Genomic DNA, 26,313 nt, shown 5'->3' with positions numbered 1-26,313 from the left:
CGCAAGGGAAGGATGCTCCTCCCAGTCATTCCTCAACCGCCCTGAACCAGAGGCATTTATTGATGGCTCCCGGAGATTCCTGGAGATTCCTGGAGATTCCGACCTACTCCAGAGGTTCCTCCAGCACTGGCCAGAAGTTCTCATTGCTTGTCCTCACTGTCTTTGGCCTCACAGGGCTGGGCGGGGGCTCCTCGGGATCAGGATCCTCAGGAATGCTGGAGTCAGAGCTGGACACTGACAGCACGGCGATCAGTGGCGTTTGGAAGATCCAGGGATCCTGAGGACTGATCCGCTTGGATTTCTCCTTCTTCTTCACCTCTTCCAAATCTCCTTCTCCTCTTCCTCCTCCAGCACACAGAGTTTTGGCTCTGTGTGTCCAGCGCGGGTGCCGAGAGCAGCCCTGGTGCTGTCTGGCCTTTGGAATCTCAAGATGATCCCTGGAAGGATCCAGTGGGAAAGGTCATCCTGAGCTGGGGAACACTGGATTGTCCCCAAGCCTTTGGCCTTACCTGGCTGGGGACTTTTCTGAGTTCTTCTTTCTTCCCTTGGTTTCCAACTTTTCTGACTTTTCCGGCTTTTCCTTCATCCTTTTGGATACTGACTTTTCTGACTTCTCTTTTTTCCCCAATGCAGTTTCTGACATTCTCAATTTCTCCTTCCTTCCCAATTCTGTTTCCAACTTCTTTTGCCCCAATTCAGTTTCGGATTTTCCCAATTTTTCCTTTCTCCCCAATTCGGTTTCTGATTTTCGCAACTTTTCCTTCCTCCCCAATTCAGTTTACAACTTCTTTTTCCCCAATTCGGTTTCTGACTTTCCAGACTTCTTCCCCAGCACCATTTCTGACTTCCTCTCTTTCTGCTTCTTCCCCTGAGTTTTTTGGTTTTCCAGAGTCTCTTCCTCAGGTTGTTCCTCTGCTCCCGATATTCCAGAAAGTGCCTCTGGAACCAGGAAAGAGACTCCATGTTGGAGGTGACATCATTTGTCCCATTTCTTCCCTTTATTTCCACATTTCTTCCCTTTATTTCCACATTTCTTCCCTTTATTTCCACACTTCTTCCCCTTTTCCCACACGTTTCTCTGCTCTTTCCCGTTGCTTTCCACCATTTCTTTCCCACTTTTTACCCATTCCTTTGCTTTTTCCCTCATTTCTTTATCCTTTCACTCTCATTCCCCCTTTGCCCTTTCCTTCATTTTTTTCTGTTTTCATTGTTCCTTGATTTTTCCCCAATTTCTTTCCTTTTTCCCATTTCTTGGCTTTATTATTGCCAGAATTTCCTGTTTTCTTCATTCTTTGCTGTTTTCCCTCTTTTCTTTGATTTTCCATAATTTCTTTCCTTTTCCTCCACTTCTTTTCTATATTAACACAATTAATTTTTTTTCCTTTTTTTTCTGCTATTTTTCTCCCTTTCCTTTATTTTCCCCCATTTTTTTTTGCTTTATTATCCCAAAAAATTGCCATAACCCAATTTTTTAGTATTTTAAAATTTTTCTCTATTTTCCCCCGATTTCTTTCCTTTCCCCTGATTCCTTTACTTTACTATCCCAATTAATTCCTGTTTTCCCCTTTTTTTTGCATTTCCCCCATTTATTTGCATTTTCCCCCATCTTTTAAAATTTTACCTTTTCCATCTCTCCCAATTTTCCTGCCTTTCCCATCTTTCCTGATCTGTGGCCCCAATTCCTGCCTGGGCTGTGGGATCTCCTTGGGGAGGTTCTGGAGGCTCTGGAGCAGCAGTGCCCTTGGAAGTGGTGCCTGGACCATTTCCCTCTGGAACCTGGGGAGGGAACTCCAGATCACCCCAGAAGCACCCTGGAATCACCATGGTTTTCCCCAAATCCATGACATCTCCCTCTCGATTCACCACATTTCCCTTAATCCACCTTGTTTTTTTCCCAAGTCCACCATAGTTTTCCCTAAATCCACCACAGTTTTCCCTAAATCCACCACAGTTTTCCCTAAATCCACCACATTTTCCCAAATTGACCTTGTTTTCTTCCCTAAAATTGACCACATTTTCCCAAATCCATGTTGTTTTTTCCTTAATCCACCCCATTTCTCAGAAATCCACCGTAGTTTTCCCCAAACCCACCCCATTTTTCCCAAATCCACCATTTCCCCCCAAATCCACTTGGTTTTTCTCCCCAAATCTACCAAATTTTTCACAAATCCCCCAAGTTTTCCCCAAATCAATGATGCTTTTCCCAAATCCACCATAGTTCTCCCCCAAATCCACCCTGCTTTTCCCCAAAGCCACCATGTTTTTCCCAAATTCCCTATTATCCCCAAATCCACCTTGTTTTTCTCTAAATCCAACACATTTTCCTTAATATACTTTGTTTTTCCCCAAATCCACCATGTTTTTTCCCAAATCCATCTTATTTTCCACAAATCCCTTGTTTTCCCAAATCCACCCCATTTGCCCAAACCCACATTTTCCCCCAATCCCCTGTTTTCCCCCAAATCTACCATATCTTCCCAAAATCCCCCATTTTACCCAAATCCATCATATTTTCCCAAAATCCACCATCCCCCAGACCCACCCAGTGCAGGATTCCAGCCCCCTAAATCCATGGAATCCTGGAGCAGGTTGGGTCAGACCCTGTTCCGGTCCCACCCCGGTGTCCCCCCATTCCCGGAGCCCCAGGATCACCCCAGACACACTCGGGGAAGATGATGACAGAGCCAGACGAGGTCAGGGCAGCCACAGGGACCTCCCGGGGCACCACCATGTCCAGGAGCTCTGGGATCTGCAGTGGAGTAGAACAGGGATGGGACCTTCTCCATGGATTGGACCTTCTCCATGGGGATGAGGAACTCAGCATTAGAAGGCCCCAGAGATGGTGGGATCATCATGCATGAGGAACTCAGCATTGGAGGAGCCCCAAATAGCTGGAGTTTCCTACCATGGATGAGGGCCTCAGCGATGGAAGTCCCCAAAGATGAGAAACCCAATGTTGGAGGAGCCCAAAAAGGACCCCAAAGATGGTGGGAACTCCTTAACATGGATGAGGGAATGTTGGAGGAGCCCAAAGATGGTGGAACATGACCAAGGGACTTGAGGACCCCAAAGATGATGGGACCCCATCGATTTGGATGAGGAACCCAACATCAAAGGAGTCCAAAGATGGTGGGATCTTCTCCCCATGGATGAGGAACTCAGCGCTTCAGAAGTCCAAAGAGGACCTCAAGATGTTGGGACTTTCTCCATGTGGATGAGGAGGTGGTGAAGGATTGCAAAAATGGTGGAATTTCCTCAACATGGCCAAGAGACTTGAGGACCCCAAAGATGGTGGGACCTTCTCCCCATGGATGAAGGAATTTTGAAGGACCACCCCACTCCCCTCCCCCCATCCCCTCAAGCCCCTCACCTTGAACACTCCCTTCTGCAGGTTCTTCTTCCCAGTCACTGCCTCCAAAAAGCTGTGGTAGAACCTCATCCGGACCTTGCGCCGCTCCACCAGCAGGACTCCGATGTCACTCAGGGTCAGGGCCACATCCTCACCTGTCCCCAAGCACCGCGACAGGAGGGATGTGGTGGCCTGGAGGGCACCCTCCACCCTGCGCCGGGGCAGCCCCAGCGCCGTTGCCACCGCGAATGTCTGGAGGGGATCCAGGTTCCCTGGGAGGAAATGAAAAATGGGGGTTGGGGTGTCTTCGAAGGGGTTTGGGGTTTTCTCATGGGGTTTTTAGAGTTTCTCAAGGTTTTATGTGGTCTCCTTGTGGTTTTTGGGGTCTTCTTGGGGGTTTTGGGAGGCTCCTTGTGATTTTATGGGATTTTCTCATGCTTTTATGGAGTCTTCTCATGGGTTTTGAGGCGCACTTGTGGTTTTTTTGAGTCTTCTCAGGCGTTTTGGGGGTCTTCTTCTGGTTTTATGAGGTGTCCTTGTGAGTTTTGGGGTCTCCTCATGGGTTTTTGGGGTCTCGCTGTGTTTTCTTTTTTTATCTTGTCATGTATTTTTGCTTTCTCAGCAGGTCCTTTTGGGGTCTCCTCATGTTTTATTTTGGGTTTCCTCATGATTTTTTGGTTTCTCCTCACATCTTTCAACCTCAAACTCTCCATTTCCCACCCCATTCCTCAACCCTCCCCCTCCAGCCCTGTCCATCCCAAAATCCTCCCCTCTCACCAGGCAGGAATTCCCAGTCATCCATCAAATTGTGCCCCTGGACCAAATTCCTGGCTGGGCAAAAAATCGGCCTCCGCGTTGTCACCTCCATGTCCCCAACCCGTGCCTGCCAGGGCACCACAGCCAGGGTACCGAGGGTCGGGATCCGCACCCCCTGCAACTGCAGCTTTTGGGGTTTGGGGATCTGCAGCCCCTGCAAGTGGAATTTTGGGATTTTGGGATCTGCACCCCCTTGAAGCAGAATTTTGGGATTTTGGGATGAGCCAGAGGTGGCCCCTCCCCGCCGGGAGGGGACATGGGGGCAAGTCCAAGGTGACCTTTCTCTGCGGCAGGAGCTGGTCCAGGACAAAGTCAGCCACTGCATCCCAAATTTCCTTCCGCTCTGGGAATTGAGGGAAACTGAGTCAGGATCCTGACAGATCCCAACATTCATGGGGGTCCAGGGGGTGCCAGTACCTTCAGGGGTGGTGGCTAAGGCCACCTCTGTCCAACCCCAGAGTTTGACCTTGGTCCTCCTGGTGGTGGGAGGGCAGAAGCTCATTCTGCACTCCCTCGGGATTTGGGATTGGGATGTGGAATCGGGATGTGGAGTCTGGGATGTCCCACCACCAGACTGGCTCCCATTGTGTCCCCAGGACACTCTGTGACACCACTGGTGGTAGCAGTGGTGGCACTGTGACCTCAATGGGACCTCTGTGATGTCACGGTGACACCATAGGGACAGAGGCTGGGATATGGGGATGGGGGAGGAGGGGGGATGTGGGATGGAATATGGAATGGGGACATGGAATGGGGACATGGGGGCTGTGGGATGGGGGTTGTGGGGGGGGACATGGGGGGTGTGGGACAAATGAGATGGGACATGGAATTGAGGGCAGGGGATGGGGGATATGGGGGATTTGGGATGGGAAACATGGAATTGGGACAGGGGGATATGGGGGGTGGGGGATGGAGGATGTGGGATGTGGAAGAAGAAGGACACAGGGGAACAGACATGGAAGGGGGATGTGGGATGGGGGCATGGAATGGCAGACAAGGGGCATGTGGGAGATGGGACATGGAATGGGGACATGGGGGAAGGAGATGGGACATGGAATGGCGTCCACAGGACAGGCACAGGGAATGGGGAACATGAGAGATGTGGGGGACATGGAATGGGGGAATGGGATGAGGGACATGTGTGACTTGGGGGATGGGGGAGATGAAATGGTGGACATGGAGTGGGGACTTGGGGGATGTGGGATGGGGGACAAGGGAGACATGGGGGACATGTGAAACATGGGAAAAATGGGATCCATGGAAAGTGGACACGTGTCATGGTTTGACCCTGGCCAAATGCCAGGCACCCATGACATCTACTCACTCGCACTCCCCTGTCACAGCTGGGCAGAGGAGAGGAATAAAAGTTAATACACACAGGGCTCATGAGTTGAGATAAGGACTGGGAGATGCTCCAAGGACAGAACAGGCTCCTCTTAAAGTTACAAAGTGAAATTTATTGCTAACAGAGTCTAAGCACAGCCCCTGGAGATCCATGGGGCTGCAGCTCCTGGAGATCCATGGGGATGCAGAGATCCACCTGCAGCCCATGGAGGAGGAGCCCAGGCTGGAGCAGGGCGATGCCTGGGAGGAGGCTGTGACCCCTGCAGAGAGGGGCTCTGCTGCCCAGCTGGAGCAGCCTGTCCTTGAAGGACTGACCCCGTAGGAGAGTGACCCACGCTGCAGCAGCTTTGGGGGACTGTTGCCCGTGGCATGGACTCACATTGCAGCAGTTCACAGGGAGCTGCTGCTGGTGAGATGAACTCACATTGGAGAAGTTCCTGGAGAACTCTCCTGTGGGAGGAACCCCACAGTGCAGCAGGGGAACAACTCCTCTCCCTGAGCAGTGGGAGAAATCTCAGATGATGAACTGACCAGAACTGACCATTCCTGTCTCCCTGCTCTGCTGGGGGAGGAGATAGAGCTGGGCAGGAGGGAGAGGTGGGGGAAAGGCACTTTTAAGGTTTTATTTTACTTTTCCTGCTCTGATTTTGTCAGCAATAATTCAGTTAATGTCTCTAATTTGAGTCTGTTTTTCTCATGACCATATTTGATGAGGGATCTCCCCCTGTCCTTATCTCAACTCATGAACCCCTCGTTCTATTTCCTCTCCCCTGTGCAGCTGCAGAGGGGAGTGAGAGAGAGGCTTTGATGGGTGCCTGGCATCCAGCCAGCATCAACACACTACACCCTGTATCTTGTACATGTCATGTATACCTGAAAAATGTTTTGAAGAGAAAAACACCCTTATTTTTGAAGAGAAAAACATATTTATTATGGCTTTCAATGTTTGTAACATAACCTGGGGTTGTTTTGTTTGGTTTTGTTACTTCAGGCTTCAGACCCATTAATTGCAGCCTAACTGAAGATGTGTTTCATGGCATGGAATAGATGAATCTACCACAGAGAATGAAGTGTCATGGTTTAAAATTAATCCTATTTGGTCTATGACTTGTGGTCCTTATAAACCCACTGTCCAAGGGCTGGGTTTGCAAGCTGGAGTATGAAGCACAGGAAGTTTCTCTGGATAATGCTGCACCCCCATCTCTCCAGATGCAGAAATGGGCCAGAATCCAGCATTTTGAGTGTGATTTTGGGCTCCTGGCCTTGCTCCAAAGGAGAGACAGGATTTTGCCTGCAGTGTCTGCCTGGAGCAGACAGAACAGGTGGGAAGTGTTTGCAGAGCCCCTGGGAGGGAATATTGGGGTTCCTGTCAGCAGGATCCTTGTGCAGCTCAGGCTGGGTGGGCAGCAGTTCCATCTGCAGCTTCCATGTGCTGCTCCAGCTGCTGCTGCTGGGGACTCTGAGGGAAGAGGCCATGGGAGGGATGGAAATGTTGCATGGACAGCACCATGTCAATCCTTGCAAAAAGCCTTTCCAGTTTTCCCTTGGATCTGAGATTCCAGGGCCCAGAGCTGGGCTTCAGAGTTCTACTGATTTTTATTTTTCAGGTTTTTGAGCAGAGCTCTGAATTGGGCATCTCTTGTCATTTTTGCTGCTCTTCTGACCTGAAAAAGGATCTGTGCTCCTGTGAGCCACATCCTGAAGGGTGGTTGGCAACCATGGAATCCTCTGGGAAAGCACTTGATTGACTTCAGTGCCCTGGCTGGAAAGCTCAGCCTGAGGAAAGAACTGTTCCAGCTGCTTCTGTGTGTGTCCAGTTCCTCACAGCTGAGTCCCTGAACAGACAGACTGGTTTTTCGGGGTTTATCTTCTCCTGCTGTTTGCTTGGAGGTGATTTTGGCACCCTTTAGAACAACATCTGACCAGCTCCTGCCCCAATCCTGTTTTATTCTCTCTTCTTTAGAGTTGGCCTGCTGGGTTTGACATGGAAATTGGTGGTGTCTCCCCATTCTTCCCTCCACCATCAACTGTAACTTATATTAAACAGTGAAAACTGCCTCGTGTATCTGGTGGGGAGGACATGAGTGGAGAAAGTGAACAGGGCTTGTTTTCATGGGCCTTGTGACAGTAAAGAAAAATGAGGTTTGTCATTTTGGTGTGATGCTGTGTAGTGGGGTTTGTGGGATTATTTTGTGTTGTTATTATTTATTAGTATTACTTATTAGTATTATACTTCTAAATCTTACATTATTAATTGTGACTGGATGTCTGTCAGAGGCTAAAATAGTTCATGCCTCAAACACTGATATAAAGTTATGCTCATTATAACAAAAACTGTTTAAAGAAACTACAATCAAAGAAGCCTCCCTGAAGATACCTGACTAGGACTTTGGACTGGAAGTCAAACTGCTGAGATTAGATTAAGGGAAACCCTATTGTTCAGTTATCTCAGGCTGAGGGAAAGGAATGCATCCACAAAGGCCAAAGCCACCAGCTGTGCTGAGAATCATCCCTGGCTGAGTTTGGGGTGTGGGAGAGCACAGCTTACAGAAGCCAGGTTTGCACAGACTTCCCCCCCAGGTGAGAAGGAGGGGAGAGAAGGTTTGGGGTGTGTGGTGTAACCTCTGGTCAGAGGCAGTGAACACCCATCCATCCTCTGCCACACAAACTGCCCAGCTGTGGAACCCCCAACCCCACAGATCACATCCACGGGACTTTCACGTGAGAGGAGCTGAGGAGAAGTCACAATCCATCACAAACCCCCCAAATGCTAGGCCTTGCACCACAGGAGTGCAGGTGATGCAAGCAGAGTCTGCTGCAAGGGACTGCCCCCTGCCCTGGGGGGATATGAACATTGCCCCTGGCCTGAGTGTATATTAACTCATGGCATTCTGTGTTTTCTGGGGGGACCATCACCAGCAAGAAGACCAGCTGGAGAGGATCAATGCAACATTGTTGGGATCCACGAATGGTGATATTTTCTTTATTCTGTCTCTGTCACTCTCTTTCTGTCCCCCCCACCTCTTTTCCTACTTTTCCTTTTCTCTCTTTTCCTCTCTCTCACTCATATTTACTATCAAATAAAACCCATGCTATTGACTGGCATATGGTCTTGTTTGCACCCTAATTTGGGCAGAGGTATTTCCAAAGAACCTTAATAATTGGATCTTAAAAGGGCCTCGTGAAACTAAGAGAACCCTAGTGACACTGCATGGCACCATAGAGCCAAGGGGCCATTGTGAGACTGTGAGGCTAAATGGAACCAAAGAGTTAATTCTGACACAGCCAGGCCTTACATAACCAAGGGGACATTGTTATACTGCAGGGACTCGTGGAACTTGGGGAACAATTGTGACACTGTGGTGCCTCAGGGAACCAATGGGCCATTATGATACTGTGGGGCCTCATGTACCTCAGAGGCCACTGTGACACAGCAAGGCGTTGTGAAACTAAGGGGACACCTGTGACACCACGGGGCCACATGGAATCAAGAAGACCATTGTGACACAGCAGGATCTTGTGTAACCATGGGTCCATTGTAACACTGTGCAACCAAGGAGTCCATTGTGGTACTCTGGGGCCTCATGGAATCAAGAAGAGCATTGTGACACTGTGTGACCTCCTGGACAAAAGGAGTCAATGGTGACACTGTGGGACCTCATGTAAAGATGGGGCCATTGTGACATTTGAGGGCTCCATGGAACAGAGGGGCAAATGTTACTCTGTGGGGCCTTGTGGAACCATGGAGATCACTGTGACACTGCAGGACCTCATAAAACCAAAGGGTCTTTACTACACTGCTGGGAGTCATGGAAAGAAGGAAACAATTCTGAAACCATGGTGCCCCATGGGACCAATTGGCCATTTTGGCCTTATGGAACCAATGAGACCATTGCTGCACTGTGAGACCTCAGGGAACCAAGGGGCCTTTGTGACATTTTGGAGCCCCATGGAAACCTGGAGACCATTGTGACACTCTAGAGCCTCATGGAACCATGTTGACAGCAGGTTGGCTGCAAGTATGAATCTGCTGGAGGGCAGGAGGGCTCTGCAGAGGGACCTGGACAGGCTGGATCCAGGGGCCAAATCCAACAATGTCAGGTTTAACCAGACCAAGTGCCAGGTCCTGCACTTTAGCCACAACAACTTCTGCAGTGCTACAGGCTGGGGACAGAGTGGCTGGACAGTGGCCAGGCAGAAAGGGACCTGGGGGCACTGATGGACAGCAGGCTGGACATGAGCCAGCAGTGTGCCCAGGTGGCCAAGGAGGCCAATGGCAGCTGGCCTGGATCAGGAATGGTGTGGCCAGCAGGAGCAGGGCAGTGATTCTTCCCCTGTACTTGGCACTGGTGAGGCCTCACCTCGAGTGCTGTGTCCAGTTCTGGGCCCCCAGTTTAGGAAGGACATTGAGGGGCTGGAGTGTGTCCAGAGAAGGGCAACAAGGCTGGGGAAGGGTCTGGAACACAAGTGCTGTGAGGAGTGGCTGAGTTTGGAGCTGGGGTTGTTTATCCTGGAGAAGAGGAGGCTCAGGGCAGACAAGGTGCTGTTAGGTCACAGGTTGGACTTGATGATCTCAAAGGTCTTTTCCAACCTCACTGATTCTGTGATTCTCTGAAAGCACCTTTGAAGCAGCTGCAGGATGAGCCCTGGGCCTCCTCTTGAGAAGGTCCAGCAGCCCATGGCCCTCAGCTTCTCCCCACAGGCCCCAAAGCCCATCCTGTCAGTCCTGCAGAGCCTCTCCAGCTCCTCCTCACTGCCCCACAACAGGGAGCCTCACAGCCACACACAGCAGTCCAGATGTGCCCCCTGGCCTGTGCTGCCTCTGGCAAGGGAACAGCACGAGGCACTGCAGGACCCTGCAGACAATTCATGAAGCACTTGTAGGATGATCCTGCTCACCAAGGGATGTTCCCATGGTGCCAAGTCAGGAACTGAAATGGGGAGTGGGGCCAGAGAGGAAAGGGCAAACAGGGATGGGCTGTTTTCAGGGAAGGGGACAGGGATGGGCAAGAGGAAGAAATGTGGAGCAGGAAAGAGGAAAGAAAGCAAAGGTGAAGCAGAAGAAATGCTCAGGGCTGTTTGGGGTGACTGCCAGGCAGCCCTGGCTCTGAGAAACAATGTCTGCAGTGGGACAGGAAACTCACAGCTCATGTGAATAAAATTTCTGGCTGACTTCAGAGGTCACAACAAAGCTGAGTGGTTTCCCTCCCATCCCCAGCCCTTGCTGGCCCTCAGGGCTGATGGTGTTTGTGCTCACTCAGGTTCATCTCCCCACACCAACAGCATGGGGTGCTCACGCCTGCTGTGTGCAATGCAAACAGGGCTCCTGAGCCAGTGCTGCCGTGTCTGTGCCTGGAAGGATCAAGCAGCTCTGGGAGCTGGGGGAGAGGCCAGGGCTGCCAAGGGGGGATGTTGTTGGCAGCTCCATGAGGACGCTCTGGGACGCTGCCCTGGGCTGTCCAGCGCAGTGGGGATGGATCAGCCCCTGCTCTGCTGCTCCTTCCCGGCTCCCCAAGGGACCTTGCAGAGCCCCAGCCATGCTGTTTGCCCCCAGCCTGCCCACGGCCACCCTGCAGCTGCTCATGGAGGTTTTCTCTGCTCAGCATTGGCCTGGGCGTGTTCTGGAGAGAGCCTGGGCAAGGAGCCTCGAGCCCCCAGGCCCTGCCCTGAGGCGTCAGCTGTGCCCCAGCAGTGCCCATGGCCTGTCCCTGCTGCAGCCCCGGCACTGCCACCCCCAGCACTGGCAGCGACCCCGAGAGCACTCAGGCCCTACAGCAACACGAGGGGCAGCAGGGCAGCGGGGCAGTGGCACGGGAGCAGCACTGGCAACACCAAGTGCTGCTGCTCCTTGGCACAGCTGCTGTGCCACCCCTGATCTGCCCCAGCTCTGCACACAGACATTGCTGCTGCAGCTCCAGGGAAGGGAAGAAAAGGGGATCTCTGGTGAAAACTTGGCTGGGAGATGCTCTAATTTTTTTAAAGCAGCAGAGAGCACAGCACCTCATTGACACAGACTCTGGGTCTCGGTGAAGGTGGAGAGAAACAAAATGAGAAATGGCACAATGACATTTATTTGTGGATGTTAATAAACTAAAACAAAAAAAAAACCCGACAACCGACCAACAAGAACTATTAAAGAAGACTCCTGTAACAAGTGATTTTTGGAAAGTGGCAACCAGTTTAATGTTTCTGAAATCGTCCAGCCATCAGTCTCCACATAGCAGCCTTGAGCTCCTGGTTCCGCAGGCTGTAGATGAGAGGGTTCAGTACTGGAGGCACCACTGAGTACAGAACTGAAACCATGAGGTCCAGCATTGGGGAAGAGATGGAGGGAGGCTTCAGGTAGGCAAAAGTGCCTGAGCTGATAAACAGGGAGACCACAGCCAGGTGAGGGAGGCATGTGGAAAAGGCTTTGTGCCGTCCCTGCTCAGAGGGGATCCTCAGCACAGCCCTGAAGATCTGCACATAGGAGAAAACTATGAACACAAAACATCCCAGAAATAGAAAAGCACTACACAGGAGAATCCCAAGTTCCCTGAGTTTGGAGTGTGAGCAGGAGAGCTTGAGGATCTGTGGGATTTCACAGAAGAACTGGCCCAGAGCATTGCCGTGGCACAGAGGCAAGGAAAATGTATTGGCTGTTAGCAGCAGAGCATTGAGAAAGCCACTGGCCCAGGCAGCTGCTGCCATGTGGGCACAAGCTCTGCTGCTCAGGAGGGTCCCATAGTGCAGGGGTTTGCAGATGGACACATAGCGGTCATAACTCATGATGGTGAGGAGGGAAAACTCTGTTCCAACAAAGAAGACAAGCAGTAATACCTGTGCAGCACATCCTGAGTAGGAGATGTCCCTGGTGTCCCAGAGGGAATTGTGCATGGCTTTGGGGACAGTGGTGCAGATGGAGCCCAGGTCAATGAGGGCCAGGTTGAGCAGGAAGAAGAACATGGGGGTGTGCAGGCGGTGGTTCCAGGCTACGGCGCTGATGATGAGGCTGTTGGCCAGGAGGGCAGCCAGGGAGATGCCCAGGAAGAGGCAGAAGTGCAGGAGCTGCAGCTGCCGTGTGTCTGCGAATGGCAGGAGGAGGAAGTGGCTGATGGAGCTGCTGTTGGACATTTCTTCACTTTGGGCATCAGGCACTGTCGAAAGAAGACATTGACAAGTTGGATAAAGTTCCTTGAGTCAATCCTATGCTATTATTTTACAAATACACTCAAAATTAATACTTTTTCTTTGGGGAACTTCCACTTAATTTTTTTATCTTTGAGCTTGCATTTGTACTGCTGAGTTAGTGCCCCTTTCTTAGAAGTGGCAGAAATCCTCATCTCCAGCAGTGCTCTCAGCCTGAACACTGGGGAGCCCAGAGGGAAAACACAGCTCCCTGTGCCCAATGCAGTCAGACCTGCAGGTCCCCACACAGGTGCCCTTTGCTCATTACACCTCCCTGCATTTCAGGGTGATTGTACTTCAAATGTGCTTGAAAAATAAAGCGGATTGTTGAAGCCTCCAGTTTCAAAATGTCTTTCTCTAAACTCTTGTCTCTTTCCCTGAGCAGCTGGACAGGGAGGGATACGAAGGGTGGCTCTGGCTCTCTGCTGCCTGGAGCTGTGCCTATTGGGAGCTGTTTCTCTGTGTCCACCTTGTCCCTACCAGTGCACCCACAGCCCAGCCCAGCCCTGGGGCTCAGCTCTGCCCAGCAGAACCCTCCCAGCACAGGGCACTGCCCAGGGGCATCTCCCTGGCAGCAGCTCCTGAAAGGCACGGCAGACAAACAGAGCTGCTGCAAGCCAAGGTGCTGCTGGTGCTGTCTGTAGGTATAGGAGGGTAAGGAGGCACTTTCTGAGGTAGATCTGAGGCAGATCTGCTGATCCCCAGTGGGATGGTGCAGGAGTCTCAGTGACAGATCCAAACCTGACAGCCCCTTTCCCTTTCCTTTAGGAGAAAGCTGAGAGCAGCCCTGGCCATGCAGCAGAAACTCCACAGCAGCAGGAGCTGCTCTGGCTGGAGTCACTCCTTGCAGCCAAAGCTCCACTCCATCCTCCATGGGGAGCTCCCAGGCAGGCTGAGAGCTGCCCCTGGCAGGTGGCAGATCCCCTGCCCTGGCAAAGAGCCCTCAGGGCTGCAGGAGCTGCTCTGCAGGACAGCCCTGGGCACCCCTGGCTGCACCCCCACCTTCCCAGCCTGCAGCCATCCCTGGCAGCAGGAGCTGTCCTGCCCTGTCCCTCTGACGGTGCCCAGGGCAGCCCTGCTCTGCAGCACATCCTCCCCCAAACCAGAAACGGCAGCAGAGCCATCCTTACAGTCATATCAGTGCTGTCATGTGTCAGCTTTAGGAGATCCCTGCAGCCAGAGACTTACTGTGTCAGAAGCTGTGAAGATTTCTCCATGAATAAGCTCAGAATTGTCCTTCCAGTTGCTTTAAGCCTCTGTCTGCTTCACTCCTCTCAGGTACCTGCAGGCAGCACCCTCAGCCCTGCTGGGCTGGGAGAGAAACTGCTCCTCAGGAGAGCTGCCTTTTTGAGGCTTTTCTTGGTTGCCAGGAGTTCCCTCTGTGCCAGGAGCCCAGCCCAGCTCAGCAGCACAGCAACAGCACAAGGACTTTAATGAGCCTCTTGGGGATTTGGGGTTGTTTCCATGAGACTCAGTCCCTGAGAGAGTGTCTTCAAAAAACTTCTCAAGAACTCAAAGTCAGATTCAAACTTCCAAGTATCTCAAAGTTTCAATGTGTCCCACTAAGGGACACAACTGAGAAAGAGTCCCCAGGTTCCAGTCAGAGAACACTGGAGGCAGTGATGACAGGTGGGGATAAAGAAGGCAAAGGTGTCTCTGATGCTGAGCAAACCTGGATGTGTTTCAGGAATGCAAAGGGCCAAGGCCTGAGCCCCAGCCCCTGGCAAGGCAGATCCTGTCCCTCCCTCAGTGCTCAAGGCTCTTCCCGGGGCACTGGCATGTGGGGATGTGCAATACCAAGGGCAGGACCATGGGGCAGCCCCTGCCAGGCTGCTGGGCAGGGACAAGGAGGCAATGAGGCCCCAGGGCTGCAAGGGTCACTTGTCTCCTCCTCATGGCCTCAGGGCCAGGGACAGCAGCCATGGCCAAAGTACTGCACAAGTTGGCTCTGTCAGGGCCTTGCAGCTCCTGCACATCCCTCTGCCCTCTCCAGCCCAGGCTGTCCTACGCTGTCCATGCCCTGTGCCTCTGTCCCTGCAGGCTGTCGTCATCCCCCGGCTGCCCCACCTTGCTGGCCCTTCCTTTGCTGACAGCTCTGCGTCCTGCCTGCCTCTGCCTTGGCACACAGAGCCTTGGGCTTGATACCAGAAGGGTTAATTCAATTTTTACTGTGCCTGTGAATTTAAGCAGGGAAACAAAGCATGCCAGGTCTGCTTTCCCATCGAGGATGGTTGGAAGAGAAAAAGAAAACATCTGGCTCAAGGGTGCAGTGACAGAAAAAATAAGGACTGAATCTGGGATCTTGGGGTGGGTTTTATGGTAATGGGTAAATTGTAATACACATGAAGCCACTGTAGATAAACAACACACTTGTAGAATCATGAGTCCATGTAAGGTTAGGAGTTATTCCCTCTTGGACCTCAGGCCTGAATAAATGATGCCCTCTTTAACACCAAATTAGTGTTGAAGAGTCTTCTTTGGGTATTTCAGAGATTTGGTGGCAGCAGGGCCACACAGAACCAAGGAGACCATTGTGACACTAGGGCATGATGGAACCAAGGGTCCATTGTGACACAGCAGGTACTCATGAAACCACGGAGGCCATTTTTACACTTTGAGGCCTTGCAGAACCGAAGAACCGTAGTGACACAGTGGGGCTAAATGGAACCAATGGAAACTATTGTGCCACTGCAGGGTCTCATGGAATCATGGAGACTATTATGACACTGCAGGCCTCATTGAACAAAAGGACCATTGTGATACTTTGCAGCCCCATGGAAGCAATGAGTCCTTTGTGACACTACCAGACTTCAGGGAAGCAAGGAAGGATTGTGACACTGTGGGGCCATGTTGGGCCAAGGGACAATTGTGGCACTGTGTGGCACCATGGAAAACAAGGAGACCACTGTGACACTCTGGGGCCTCATAGAACCAATGGGGCCATTTTGACACTGCAGAGCCTCATGGAACCAAGGAGAGCATTGTGACACTGCACAGCTTCACAGAATCAAGGAACCACTGTGTCACTGTGGAGGCCAATGGAACCAAGTGGTGCATTGTGGCACTGTTGGGTCCCATGGAACCAAGGAGCCATTGTGACAGTGTAGGGTGTCATGGAACTAAGGGGCCATTGTGACAGTGTGGGGGTTGATGGAAACAAGGAATCCATTGTGACTTGTAGGGACCCCATGGAACCAATGATCCACTGGGATAATGTGGAGCCAAGCAGTCCATTGTAATACTGTAGAGCCTCATGGAATCAAGGAAATCATTGTGGCACTACGGAGCCCCGTGGAGCCAAAAGGCCATTGTGACACTCATGGAACAATGGAATCCACTGTGACACTGTGGGGCCTTATGGAATGAAGGACACCATTGTGACACTGCAGAGTGCCATGGAACCAATAGAATCAATTGTGACACTTCAGGGCCTTGTGGAAGCAAGGGGATCATTGTGATAGTGTGAGGCCTTGTATAGCCAAGGGCCAGTGTGGCACTGCAGGGCTTCATGGAACCAAGGGGCCATTGTGACACTGTGGAACCAAGGAGACCACTGGGACACTGTGGGGCCTGACTGAACTGAGGAGAATATTGTGACACAGCAAGACCTTTTGGAAACAAGGATCCATTGTGGCAGCTGGGGTCTCATGTCACCAGGAGTCCAGCTGTGACACTGCGAAGCCAAGGAGGTCATTGTGACACTACAGGGCCCATGGAACCAAGGTGACCATTCTGACACTAGGGGCATCATGGAATCAAGGGGCCATTGTAACACTGTTACCAAAAAATCAGTAAAAATAACAGAAACTCCTAAACACCAATGTAGCATTTAGAAGCAGCATTCTTGATTCAGCCAGATGCACAAGGCAATAATTCCTCTGAAATACCATGCATGCTGAGTGCAGGAAAGTTCTGTTGACTGACTGTATTTTATATACATATTCATTGATTGTCTCAGAAAAAACATACATAGGATAATAATTTCCCCAAAATCATTAACATATTTTCCCTCCCATTTACACATTTTTCTGCCCTTGGGGGTCACTTTGGTGGCCCCTGGTGGTTGATGACCCCAAAGTCACACCTGACTGCCTGGTGAGTTGGAAAAAATTGCCACAACTGGAGCTGGTCGCTTTCCAGTTCTTCTTGCACTATGGGCATTGTGCAGATCCATGGGCCAGTGGTTTCTGAAGAACAAGCAATGTGTGAGCTCCCCAGGTGCAGATGATTTTTCATCTGGTAACATCTTCCTTGTTACAGAAGGTGAAACTATAATATAGTTTCTGTTTGTAACCCACCATCCCTCTTGATTCTTTGTGACTTTTATTGCATTTGCTAAACAGTGATTTTTGCAGGGTCCCACTCACCTCCTGCTCGGTTTGGGGGGTCCCACTCCATCTTACCCCCCCATCTCCCCATTCTCATCTACCCCATTCCCATCCTCTGCTCACTCCACAGCTCCTCACCTGCAGCCTGGGATGCTCCCAACACCACCAGTGCCGCCAGTACAGCCCCAGCTATCCCCACTCGCCCCATCCCCAGTGCTGGGCAGTGCCCACAGCCCCAAAGCAGCCTTGCTGTGCCCTGGGTGTCTCCAGAGCAGCCTTGCTGTGCCCTGGTTGTCCCCAAAGCAGCCTTGCTGTGCCCTGGGTGTCCCCAAAGCAGCCTCACCCCGAGCGGCACTGGCAGCACCAGTCCGGAGCAGTGTGGAGCTCGGGGGACATCAGCTGTGCCGGGCAGGGCCGAGCCCCGCGGGAATTCCCTTGGAGCTTCCTGAGCACAGAGGCATGAGAGACCTTTCCAGGACACACTCAGGCCAAGGAGCCCTTGATTCCTCAGCCCTACGTCAGTGTCTGCTGGAATTCAATCCCCCTCCCCATCTCTCAGCAGCTCTGCATTTCCCTCCTGCAGCCACCAAGGGCACAGAGCAGCCTCCTCTCTCGGCCACTTGCCTGTTTTCCATCCCTTCCCCAGGCCCTGGCTCTGCCCCACAAGCCCTGGGCTCAGTCCTGCCCCTGCACGCTCACACAGGCTGAGATGGACACTGATGGTTTCTCTGGCAGCTTCTCTCAGCCCAGCCCAGCTCCCTCCAAGCTCTGCCAGCTGCCCTGAGCTCTCTGCAGCACCAAGGGCCTCTCCCCAGCACAGCCCAGCCGCCTCTGGCCCCACAGCCCTGCTCAGGCCAGGCTGCTCTGGGCAGTGGCCCCACGGCCTCAGCTCCTCTGAAGGGCACAGCAGCAGCTGGAGCTGCCAGAGGACTCAGCCCCAGCCATGGGGGAACGTGTTTGGCCAAAGGAAAAGGAGGCTCCCTGTGTGCCCTGCTCTCCTGTCCAGGAGATGCTGAGAGCTCTGCAGCCCCTCCTGCTATCCCATCTGCCCACATCAGCACAACAGCCCTGGCCTTGTGGCCATCAGGAGCTGGTTCTGCTCCAGGCCCAGGGCTCATCCCAGAGCTGGGGCAGCCAGAAAGCTGTGCCCATTGCTGTTCATTCCTGCTCTGATGAGGATGCATCCTCAGCAACTTGGAGGCTCCCTGAGGAATTTTATTTCTCCAGAGGCTTGTTCTGTCTTCAGCTCTTCAGTTCAGGAATTCAGTGAGAAATGCTCATTAACATTTCAAAACACCCTAACAAGACAAGGCTCTGGGAATTATTTAATTAGGTCTTCAGTTCTTCTGTGGTTAATTACAGAGATTTCAGAAGTGTATTCCAAGTGAATACACTATATATAAGACAATGCAGAGCAAATTGATTTGTCCGTTTTAGTTTTCTTTTCCTGTATATAGGTCGGTTTCAACAATTTCCAATTGATATTGATCCAGAGCACTTTCTAATGCAGTCTGAATAGATATGAAAATCAGGACCCTTTATTGCTGACAGTCAATCAGACTCTGTCCCTAACCCCCACCCCACCATTTCCCTCCTCCAACCCCTGGGACTCAGAGCAGCCTTGTGCAAATCTCAGCTTCCTCCACTCCAGGCTGCACCTGCAGCTTTCAGCTCCTTGGCACAAACTCCCAGCTGCTTTCCTTGGAGAAGGAGCTGCCTGAGACACAGAAGGATGTTCATTTATTGTCTGCAATCTAAACCAAGGCAAGGCACAGCTCCATAAAAAGAAACAAAAAAACATTGCTCTGCTGTATATTAAATCCACTTTCCACAGCAGACAGTCTCAGACCAATGGAAAACACGTTCTGTGCCCAGCACAGATCCCAAGATGCCCCCAAACCCTCCCTGCCCCCATTCTGCCCAGATTTGCTCTTTGCACACACGAGTCACACACTGAAGTCATGAGCTCCCTGCATGGCCAGAGGGAGGAAAAGAGAGAAAGTGGATGAAGAACTCTCTTGTGCAGAGTTACAGCTGCACTAATCCCAATATTCTGGGGTTGCAGGAAATTGATCCAACACCTCTGCAGCATCTGTTCCCTGGGGGTCCTGGTTCTGGGCTTGGGGTTCTGTGCTTGTTCTCACCAGGGGGTCCTGGCTCAGGGCTCTGAATCCCAACAATGGCTCAGGGTCCTTGCTTTGGGCACGAGGTCCTTCAGCACCCACCAGTGCCTGGGGGATGTGGATCCTCTTACCTGGCTCACCTGGAGCTGCTCGTGGCCATCCCACAGTGGGCACAGGGCACCCCAGGATGCCCAGATGGGGTCACTGTGTCCTCTGGGGGGGACATGGCCCAGGGACAGAGCCAGGGAAGCAGCAGGAAACCAGAGCCCAAGGCAGGATGTGACTCACGTGGGCACTGGGACATGAGGATGATATGAGCACATGGCAGGGGGTGTTGGGGTACCTCAGGTGTTCTGGCACAGCAGGAGATGGGAGAATCCCCCAAGCCTTGTGCCATGCCCAGTCCCACAGGGATTTACTCAGGGGCTGTGTGGCTGTGGGGCTGAGCCTGGCAGTGCTGGACATGCTGCCCTTTGCCAAGGAGGAGCACCAGAGGCCTGGAAAGATCTGCAGCCACAGCTGGTGAGATGGGGACTGGAGGGACAGTGTGGCACCCATGGGACAGCCTGGTATCACTGGGAACAGCCTGGCAGCCATTGGACATCCTGGCACCCATGAAGACAGAGTGACACCCATGGGGACAGCCTGACATCCTGGAGGATACCCCACCAGCCACCTCTGCCTCCTGCACCCCAGTGGCTCCAGGGTGCTGGTGGTTCCTGTGGTGGGGGTCCCATGGTGTGGGGACATGGGTGACAGTGGTGTCACCCAGGCGATGTCCCACAGAAGCGCCAGCACTAGTGCGACTTCCCCAACTTTGCCACTGTCAGCACCAAGCAGACGGCGAGCCGGGAGAGCAGCCCAGAGGAGAACCAGCTCCTCACCCTCCCCACGGCAGACAGCCAGGTGCTGGTGAGCTGAGGGGGTCTGGGGACCCCGGAGGACCCCGGGGGACATGGGGCTGTCCCCACGCCTGGCACAGGATGGGGAGTTCCCCACGCTGCAGGAGGCTTGTTCCTTCCTGGCTCTCCTCGATGGCCACTCCCGGCTGAGGGAGGATGCCCAGTGCTCCTGCTGCAGGGAGGTGACTGTTGTAACGTGTGTCCTTCCTGTCCCTGACCCCGCCCCCCTGACCTCTCCTGGCTCCTGGGGGACGTGGCAAACCAGTGCCACGGGGTCATCAGGAGTTGCCGGGACCCCTGAGCAGCCCCGAGCCAGAGTTGACAGGGGAAGGGAGGTGACAGAATCACCCCGGGAGGGGCAGGTCCCCATCCCAACCCCTGGGCACCGCGGGACCTGCAGGGCTTGGGGACACCGTGGTGAGGGGTGGGCAAAGGGGGTGGGCAAAGGGGGTGGGCAAAGGGGGTGACCATTGTGTCCCTGAGGGTGACCAGGGCCATCCCTGCCCTTGGCAGCCCCGAGTTCTCTGTGACCAAGCTGGAGGTGACCAGGGGTATCCCAAGACTGTCCCTGCTGTGCCACAGCCCTCAGGCCTTGGACAGTTCCCTGCTGAGACTCTGCATCCAGGTGAGACCTCCCTTGCACCCCCGGGGGTTTGGGGTGGCTGGGACCTCACAGGGCCTGTGTTTCCCTCTGAGAGGGAAACACAGCCCTGGCACCCTCGGGGACAGTGCCATGGGACAGTGCCATGGGGATAGTGCCATGGAGACAGGCACAGCCCTGGGGCTGCTGTGGGCACCCGTGGGGCAGGAGGGGTTTGGGGGCTCCCAGGAGGTCCCTGCCCTGCTGAGCCCTGCGGTCACTGCACAGCTAAGCTCTGGCAAGGATTCCAAGCAGTGCCAGATCCTCCAGGATGAGGACAGACACTTGTGGCTCTCTGGGGTGGCATGGAGGTTCTGCAGCCTGCGAGAGCTGCTGGGCACCTCTGGGCACTGGGGGCTGCAGACAGAGGAGCCCAAATGCACCTACTGGCACAGGCTGCCTACTCACCCTGCCCCAAGGTGACACCAGGGGACATTCCAGAGAGAATGATGTGAGGTAACAGAACAGCTATGACATTATGGAGTGGCTTTGTGATGTCCTGGGGGTACTGTGTGATAGAGTCACCTCTGTGGCTGTGTCACAGAGCCACAGAGCAGCTATGATGCAAGAAAGGGGCTGTGTGACATCACAGGATGGGTTGTGTGAGGTCACAGAGTGGACTAAAACATCACAGAGTGGGTTATGTGTGTCATCATGCAGCTATGGCATAATAGAGGGGACTGTGTGACATCACAGAGCAGGCTGTGACATCACAGGACAGCTGTGTGGCATCACAGGGTAGACTGTGACATCACAGGATGGTGGTGTGACATAACAGAGCCAGCTGTGACAGCACGGGGTGGGCTGTGATGTTACAAAGCAGGCTGTGACATCACAGAGCAGACTCACATCATAGAGGAGGGCAGAGTGACATCACAGAGCAACCTCTGACATCACAGAGGGCTGTGTAGGGTCACTGGGTTGGGCCCTCCAGCCCAGGCCCTCCCTCACAGCTTCCCTCCCTTAGAGAATACCTTCCTGTTACTCATGTACAGTGGGGTCCCCTGTCCCTCTGGGCACCTTTTCTCCCCCGTGCTGCAGCCTTTCCCAGAGGATGTTCCATGAATCAACCCCCAGAGAAGAACACCGGGACAAGGGGCTGGGGCTGTGTGACCAGGGAGGACATCAAGGAAGTGGATTCTCCAGGTCACTGTGGCCTGGATTTTGTTCCCCAGAGCAGGAAAGATGTCTGGCAGCTGCAGCAGGGTCAGTGAAGAGCCTCCAAGGTGGGGCTGGAGCCCTTTAGCTGTGGAGAGAGGTTGAGAGAGCTGGGCTTGTCCAGCCCAGAGAAGGGAAGGCTGAGGGGCTCCTCATCCCAGCCTGGCAGTGCCAGCGAGGAGGTGATGGAGAACACAGAGCCAGGCTCTTCATCAGGGTGCTGGTGGGAGACAAAAGACAATGGGTGGAAGGTGAAGGAGGAGAGGTTCAGCCAGGAAGGAGGAGCTAGAATGAGTCAGGCTGCTATGTGTTTTTCCAAAACATCCACCATGGACAGCTTTGCAAATGAAGCATTGTTTGAGCTGTTTTACCCCCAGTCCAGACAGAGCATCCTGATACAACATCTTAAATGTGTTTATAACTATCACAGCATCATCTTTGCCTAAAATTTATTTTCTGCAGAAATCCCTTGTGCATGGTGGACTCATTGGAGGCTACTGGGATGTTGCACAGAGCTGAGGGAAGAGCTGTGATGGTTATTAAAATGTGTCCTGTTCAAGTTTTGTCTGCTGGCCATGAAGGGTAACCTTTCTGGGCCCCAGAGTCTCACCAGTTCCTGACCCCAAAGGACACAAACCTGATCACTTGTGGTTCCCACTCCAGTGGTTGCACTTGCACCTCCCTCTTGGTATGAGACTGTCTGCTGTGGAAAGTGGATTAAATACATAGCAGACTTTTTTTTTTAATGGAGCTGTGCCTTCCTTTGGTTCAGTGTGCTGACAAGTAATGAACATCCCTCTGTGTCTCAGGCAGCTCCTTCTCCAAGGAAAGCAGCTGGGAGTTTGTGCCAAAGAGCTGAAAGCTGCAGGTGCAGCCTGGAGTGGAGGAAGCTGAGATTTGCACAAGGCTGCTCTGAGTCCCAGGGCTTGGAGGAGAGAAATGGTGGGGAGGGGGTTAGGGAATGAGTCTGATTGATTGTCAGCCATAAAGGTATTGATTTTCATATCTATTCAGACTGCATTAGGAGATGCTAGGGATCAATATCAATTGGAGCTTGCTGTTATCAATTGATGAACAGGAAAAGAAAACTGAACAGGACAAAATAATTCTCTCTGCATTGTTTTAAATACAGTGTACTTGTTAGCATGGATAACACATAATCACGAAGGTTATGTGCAGGTCCCTTTTATTTAAGCTCAGGAAGACAGGGGTGAGACCCAAATCTGACTTCGACATTGATCTGAAGTGAATATATTTGATACTTTCCCCTTACGTAACAGTGGTATGATCATATGTTAATCATTAACTTAATATTGTTCCATTATTTTCCCCCAAGCATGACTCTAAGCCCCCCTCCTCCCGCAATATTTCTGATTTATTTTGCAGGTGTGAAGCCGGATGATTTAGCTGAAACAATCCCTGATATTTTCTAAACAATCTTCATGTTCATGTCACCCTGAGCTCATACATGCAGTTCTTACCTATCCCTGTTCCCAAAGCCTATTTATAACTCCCGATTTTAGAAACATTTTAACCCTACGTTAACACACTCACTGTCAAAAGACTTCTGAAACCCGTATAATTAACCATAAAACAATTGAAAACCTAAATTATTCCCAGGGGCTTGTCTCGTTAGGGTGTTTTGAAATGTTAATGAGCCTTTGGCACTGAATTCCTGAAGTAAAGAGCTGAAGGCTGAACAAGCCTCTGGAGAAAGAAAATTCAGCAGCAACCTCCAAGTTGCTGAGGATGTCAGCAGCCCCCACTGAGGCCATCCCTGCCAAGAGACCATGGGGGCAATGAGCAGCCAAGGAGAGCATCCCTGGGGCTGGGGAAGCAGAACTCAGAGGCACCAGCGGCTCCAGGAGGGAAATGGACTCTGCAATGTGGCTGTGAAAGCCCTGCCTGGGCTTGGCCAAGCAGGACAGCCAAGGCCTGACCCCATGCCCTGGCAATGGGGATCGGTGGCCTCACAGGATGCTCGTGGCTCTCCTGGAGCAGTGGGATGTGGGGTGTGGGATGGTGAGGGCAGGAGAGCAGCAGGAGCCCTGCAAAGCTCTGTGGGCTGGGGGAGGAGGCCACAAGCCCTGGGGCTGCAAGGAACTGGTGTCTTCTCATGGGCCTCAGTGGCAGGGACAGCAGCCACAGCCAGGGGACACAAATGTCATTGCTGCTGGCAGGGGGTGGTCCCAGCCCCTCCAAGGCCTTTGGTCACCCCACTGCAGCTCTCCTCCCCTGGCCTAGGCCTGTGCTGCTTCCCTTGCAAACTTTACCCACTGCCCCATTTCCCCACCTCCCTCTGACACTGGGAGCTCCCAAAGATTTCCTCATGCCCCTCTGTCCTCCCTTGTTGATGCTTCAGACAAAAAGCTGTGTTTGGCTGAGGAATGGCCAATTCCTGTGGGATTCCCAACTCCTGCCTTCTTCCCACACCCTGCTAAAGCTCCTGTGGCACCCAAGCTGTCCCAGGCACAGCCTTGCTGGAATCTGCTCCTTCTCTCCATCTCCCAGCACTGAAATCCATGTCCCATCTGCAGCCCTGCAGAGCAGCCCAGCCCTGCCTGGCCCTGCAGCAGGAACTGGAGGCACTGGAGGTCAGGGACAGTGACTCTGGCTCTGGAATGCTCAGGAGATGCTCAGCTCAGGCAGCTCCTGCAGCCCCAGGGCCAGCCCTGCTGCCCAGGACAGCAGCAGAGAGTTGGCCCCAGGGCTCTTCAGGCAGCTCCTGGTGCCCCAGGGACACAATCACAGAATCACAGGATTAACCAGGTTGGAAAAGACCTTTGAGACCATCAAGTCCAACCTGTGACCTAACACCACCTTGTCACCAGATTGTGGCTATAAGTGCCACATCCAATCTTTCCTTAAACAGCTCCAGGGACAGTGACTCCACCACCTCCCTTTCCAACTGGGTGTTGGTATTGGGCAGCCCTTTCCAATACCCAATGACCCTTTCTGTGAAGAACTTCTTCCTAATATCCATCCTAGATTTCATATAGCACAGCTTAAGACATTTGCTTTCAACCTCTCCCATGTTCCCTGGGAACAGAGCCCAATCCCCACCTGGCTGCACCCTCCTCCATGAGGCCTTAGAGTGTCACAGTGGTCTCCATGATTCCATGAGGCTCTGTAGTGTCACAATGGCCCCTTGGTTCCTTGGGCCCTAAAGTGTCACAATGGCACCTTGGATCCATGAGGTCTTGCAGGGCAGTAATTGTCTCCTTGGTTCTGTAGTGTCACAATGGACTCCTTGGTTCCATGGAGCACCACAGTGTCACAATGGGTCCTTGGTTCCGTTTTATCCCGTAGTGTCACAATGGCCTCTTGCTTCCCTGGGGCCCTGCAGTGTCACAATCATCACAGAATCAACCAGGTTGGAGAAGACCTTGGAGATCATCAAGTCCAACCTTTGACCCAACACCACCTTGTCACCCAGACCATGGCACCAAGTGCCACATCCAGTCTTTCCTTAAACACCTCCAGGGACAGTGACTCCACCACCTCCCTGGACAGTCCATTGCAATGCCCAATCACTCTTTCTGTGAAGAATTCTTTCCTAATGTCCAGCCTAAATCTTTCCTGTTGCAGCTAAAGTCTGTGTCCACTTGTCCTCTCACTGTTGTCCAGGAGAAGAGCCCAAAGCCCACCTGGCTGCAGCCTCCTGTCAGGGAGTTGTAGAGAGTGATGAGGTCTCCCCTGAGCCTCCTCTTCTCCAGGATAAACAACCCCAGCTCCAAACTCAGCCACTCCTCACAGCACTTGTGTTCCAGACCCTTCCCCAGCCTTGTTGCCCTTCTCTGGACACACTCCAGCCCCTCAATGTCCTTCCTAAACTGGGGGCCCAGAACTGGACACAGCACTCGAGGTGAGGCCTCACCAGTGCCGAGTACAGGGGAAGAATCACTGCCCTGCTCCTGCTGGCCACACCATTCCTGATCCAGGCCAGCTGCCATTGGCCTCCTTGGCCACCTGGGCACACTGCTGGCTCATGTCCAGCCTGCTGTCCATCAGTGCCCCCACGTCCCTTTCTGCCTGGCCACTGTCCAGCCACTCTGTCCCCAGCCTGTAGCACTGCAGGGGTTGTTGTGGCCAAAGTGCAGGACCTGGCACTTGGTCTGGTTAAACCTGACATTGTTGGATTTGGCCCCTGGATCCAGCCTGTCCAGGTCCCTCTGCAGAGCCCTCCTACCCTCCAGAAGGTCTACATTTGCACCCAGCCAGATGGATGTCAGTGTCTTTTCCTGGGCAAACAGTGAGAGGACAAGAGGGGACAGCCTTAAACTGTGCCAGGGGAGATTTAGGCTGGACATTAGGAAGAGGTTCTACACAGAAAGAGTGATTGGGCATTGGATTGGGCTGCCCAGAGTCACTGTCCCTGGAGGTGTTTGACTGAATGTGGCACTTGGTGCCATGGTTTGGCTGACAAGGTGGTGTTGGTTCAAATGTTGGACTTGATGATCTCAAAGGTCTTTTTCAACCTGGATGA

At 52.7% G+C, this 26,313-nt stretch overlaps 2 protein-coding genes across 2 annotated transcripts in view; one reads left to right on the top strand and one right to left on the bottom strand.

Annotated features, from left to right (window-relative positions):
- Nucleotides 1-26,313, top strand: part of LOC146421908 (olfactory receptor 14A16-like) — a 180,161-nt gene that overhangs the window by 57,232 nt on the left and 96,616 nt on the right. The gene's annotated exons all lie outside the window — the stretch shown is intronic.
- Nucleotides 11,690-12,622, bottom strand: LOC146421914 (olfactory receptor 14A16-like). The gene has a single exon (XM_085046951.1). The coding sequence runs from the start codon at nt 12,620-12,622 to the stop codon at nt 11,690-11,692; it is 933 nt and encodes a 310-aa protein (XP_084903077.1).

Source organism: Lichenostomus cassidix, unplaced genomic scaffold (genome assembly GCF_008360975.1).
Source record: "Lichenostomus cassidix isolate B80296 unplaced genomic scaffold, HeHo_3.0 HiC_scaffold_46, whole genome shotgun sequence".
Lineage (NCBI taxonomy): Eukaryota > Metazoa > Chordata > Aves > Passeriformes > Meliphagidae > Lichenostomus > Lichenostomus cassidix.
Note: the sequence above shows the minus strand (reverse complement) of the source record. Positions and strands in the feature narration are given on the sequence as shown.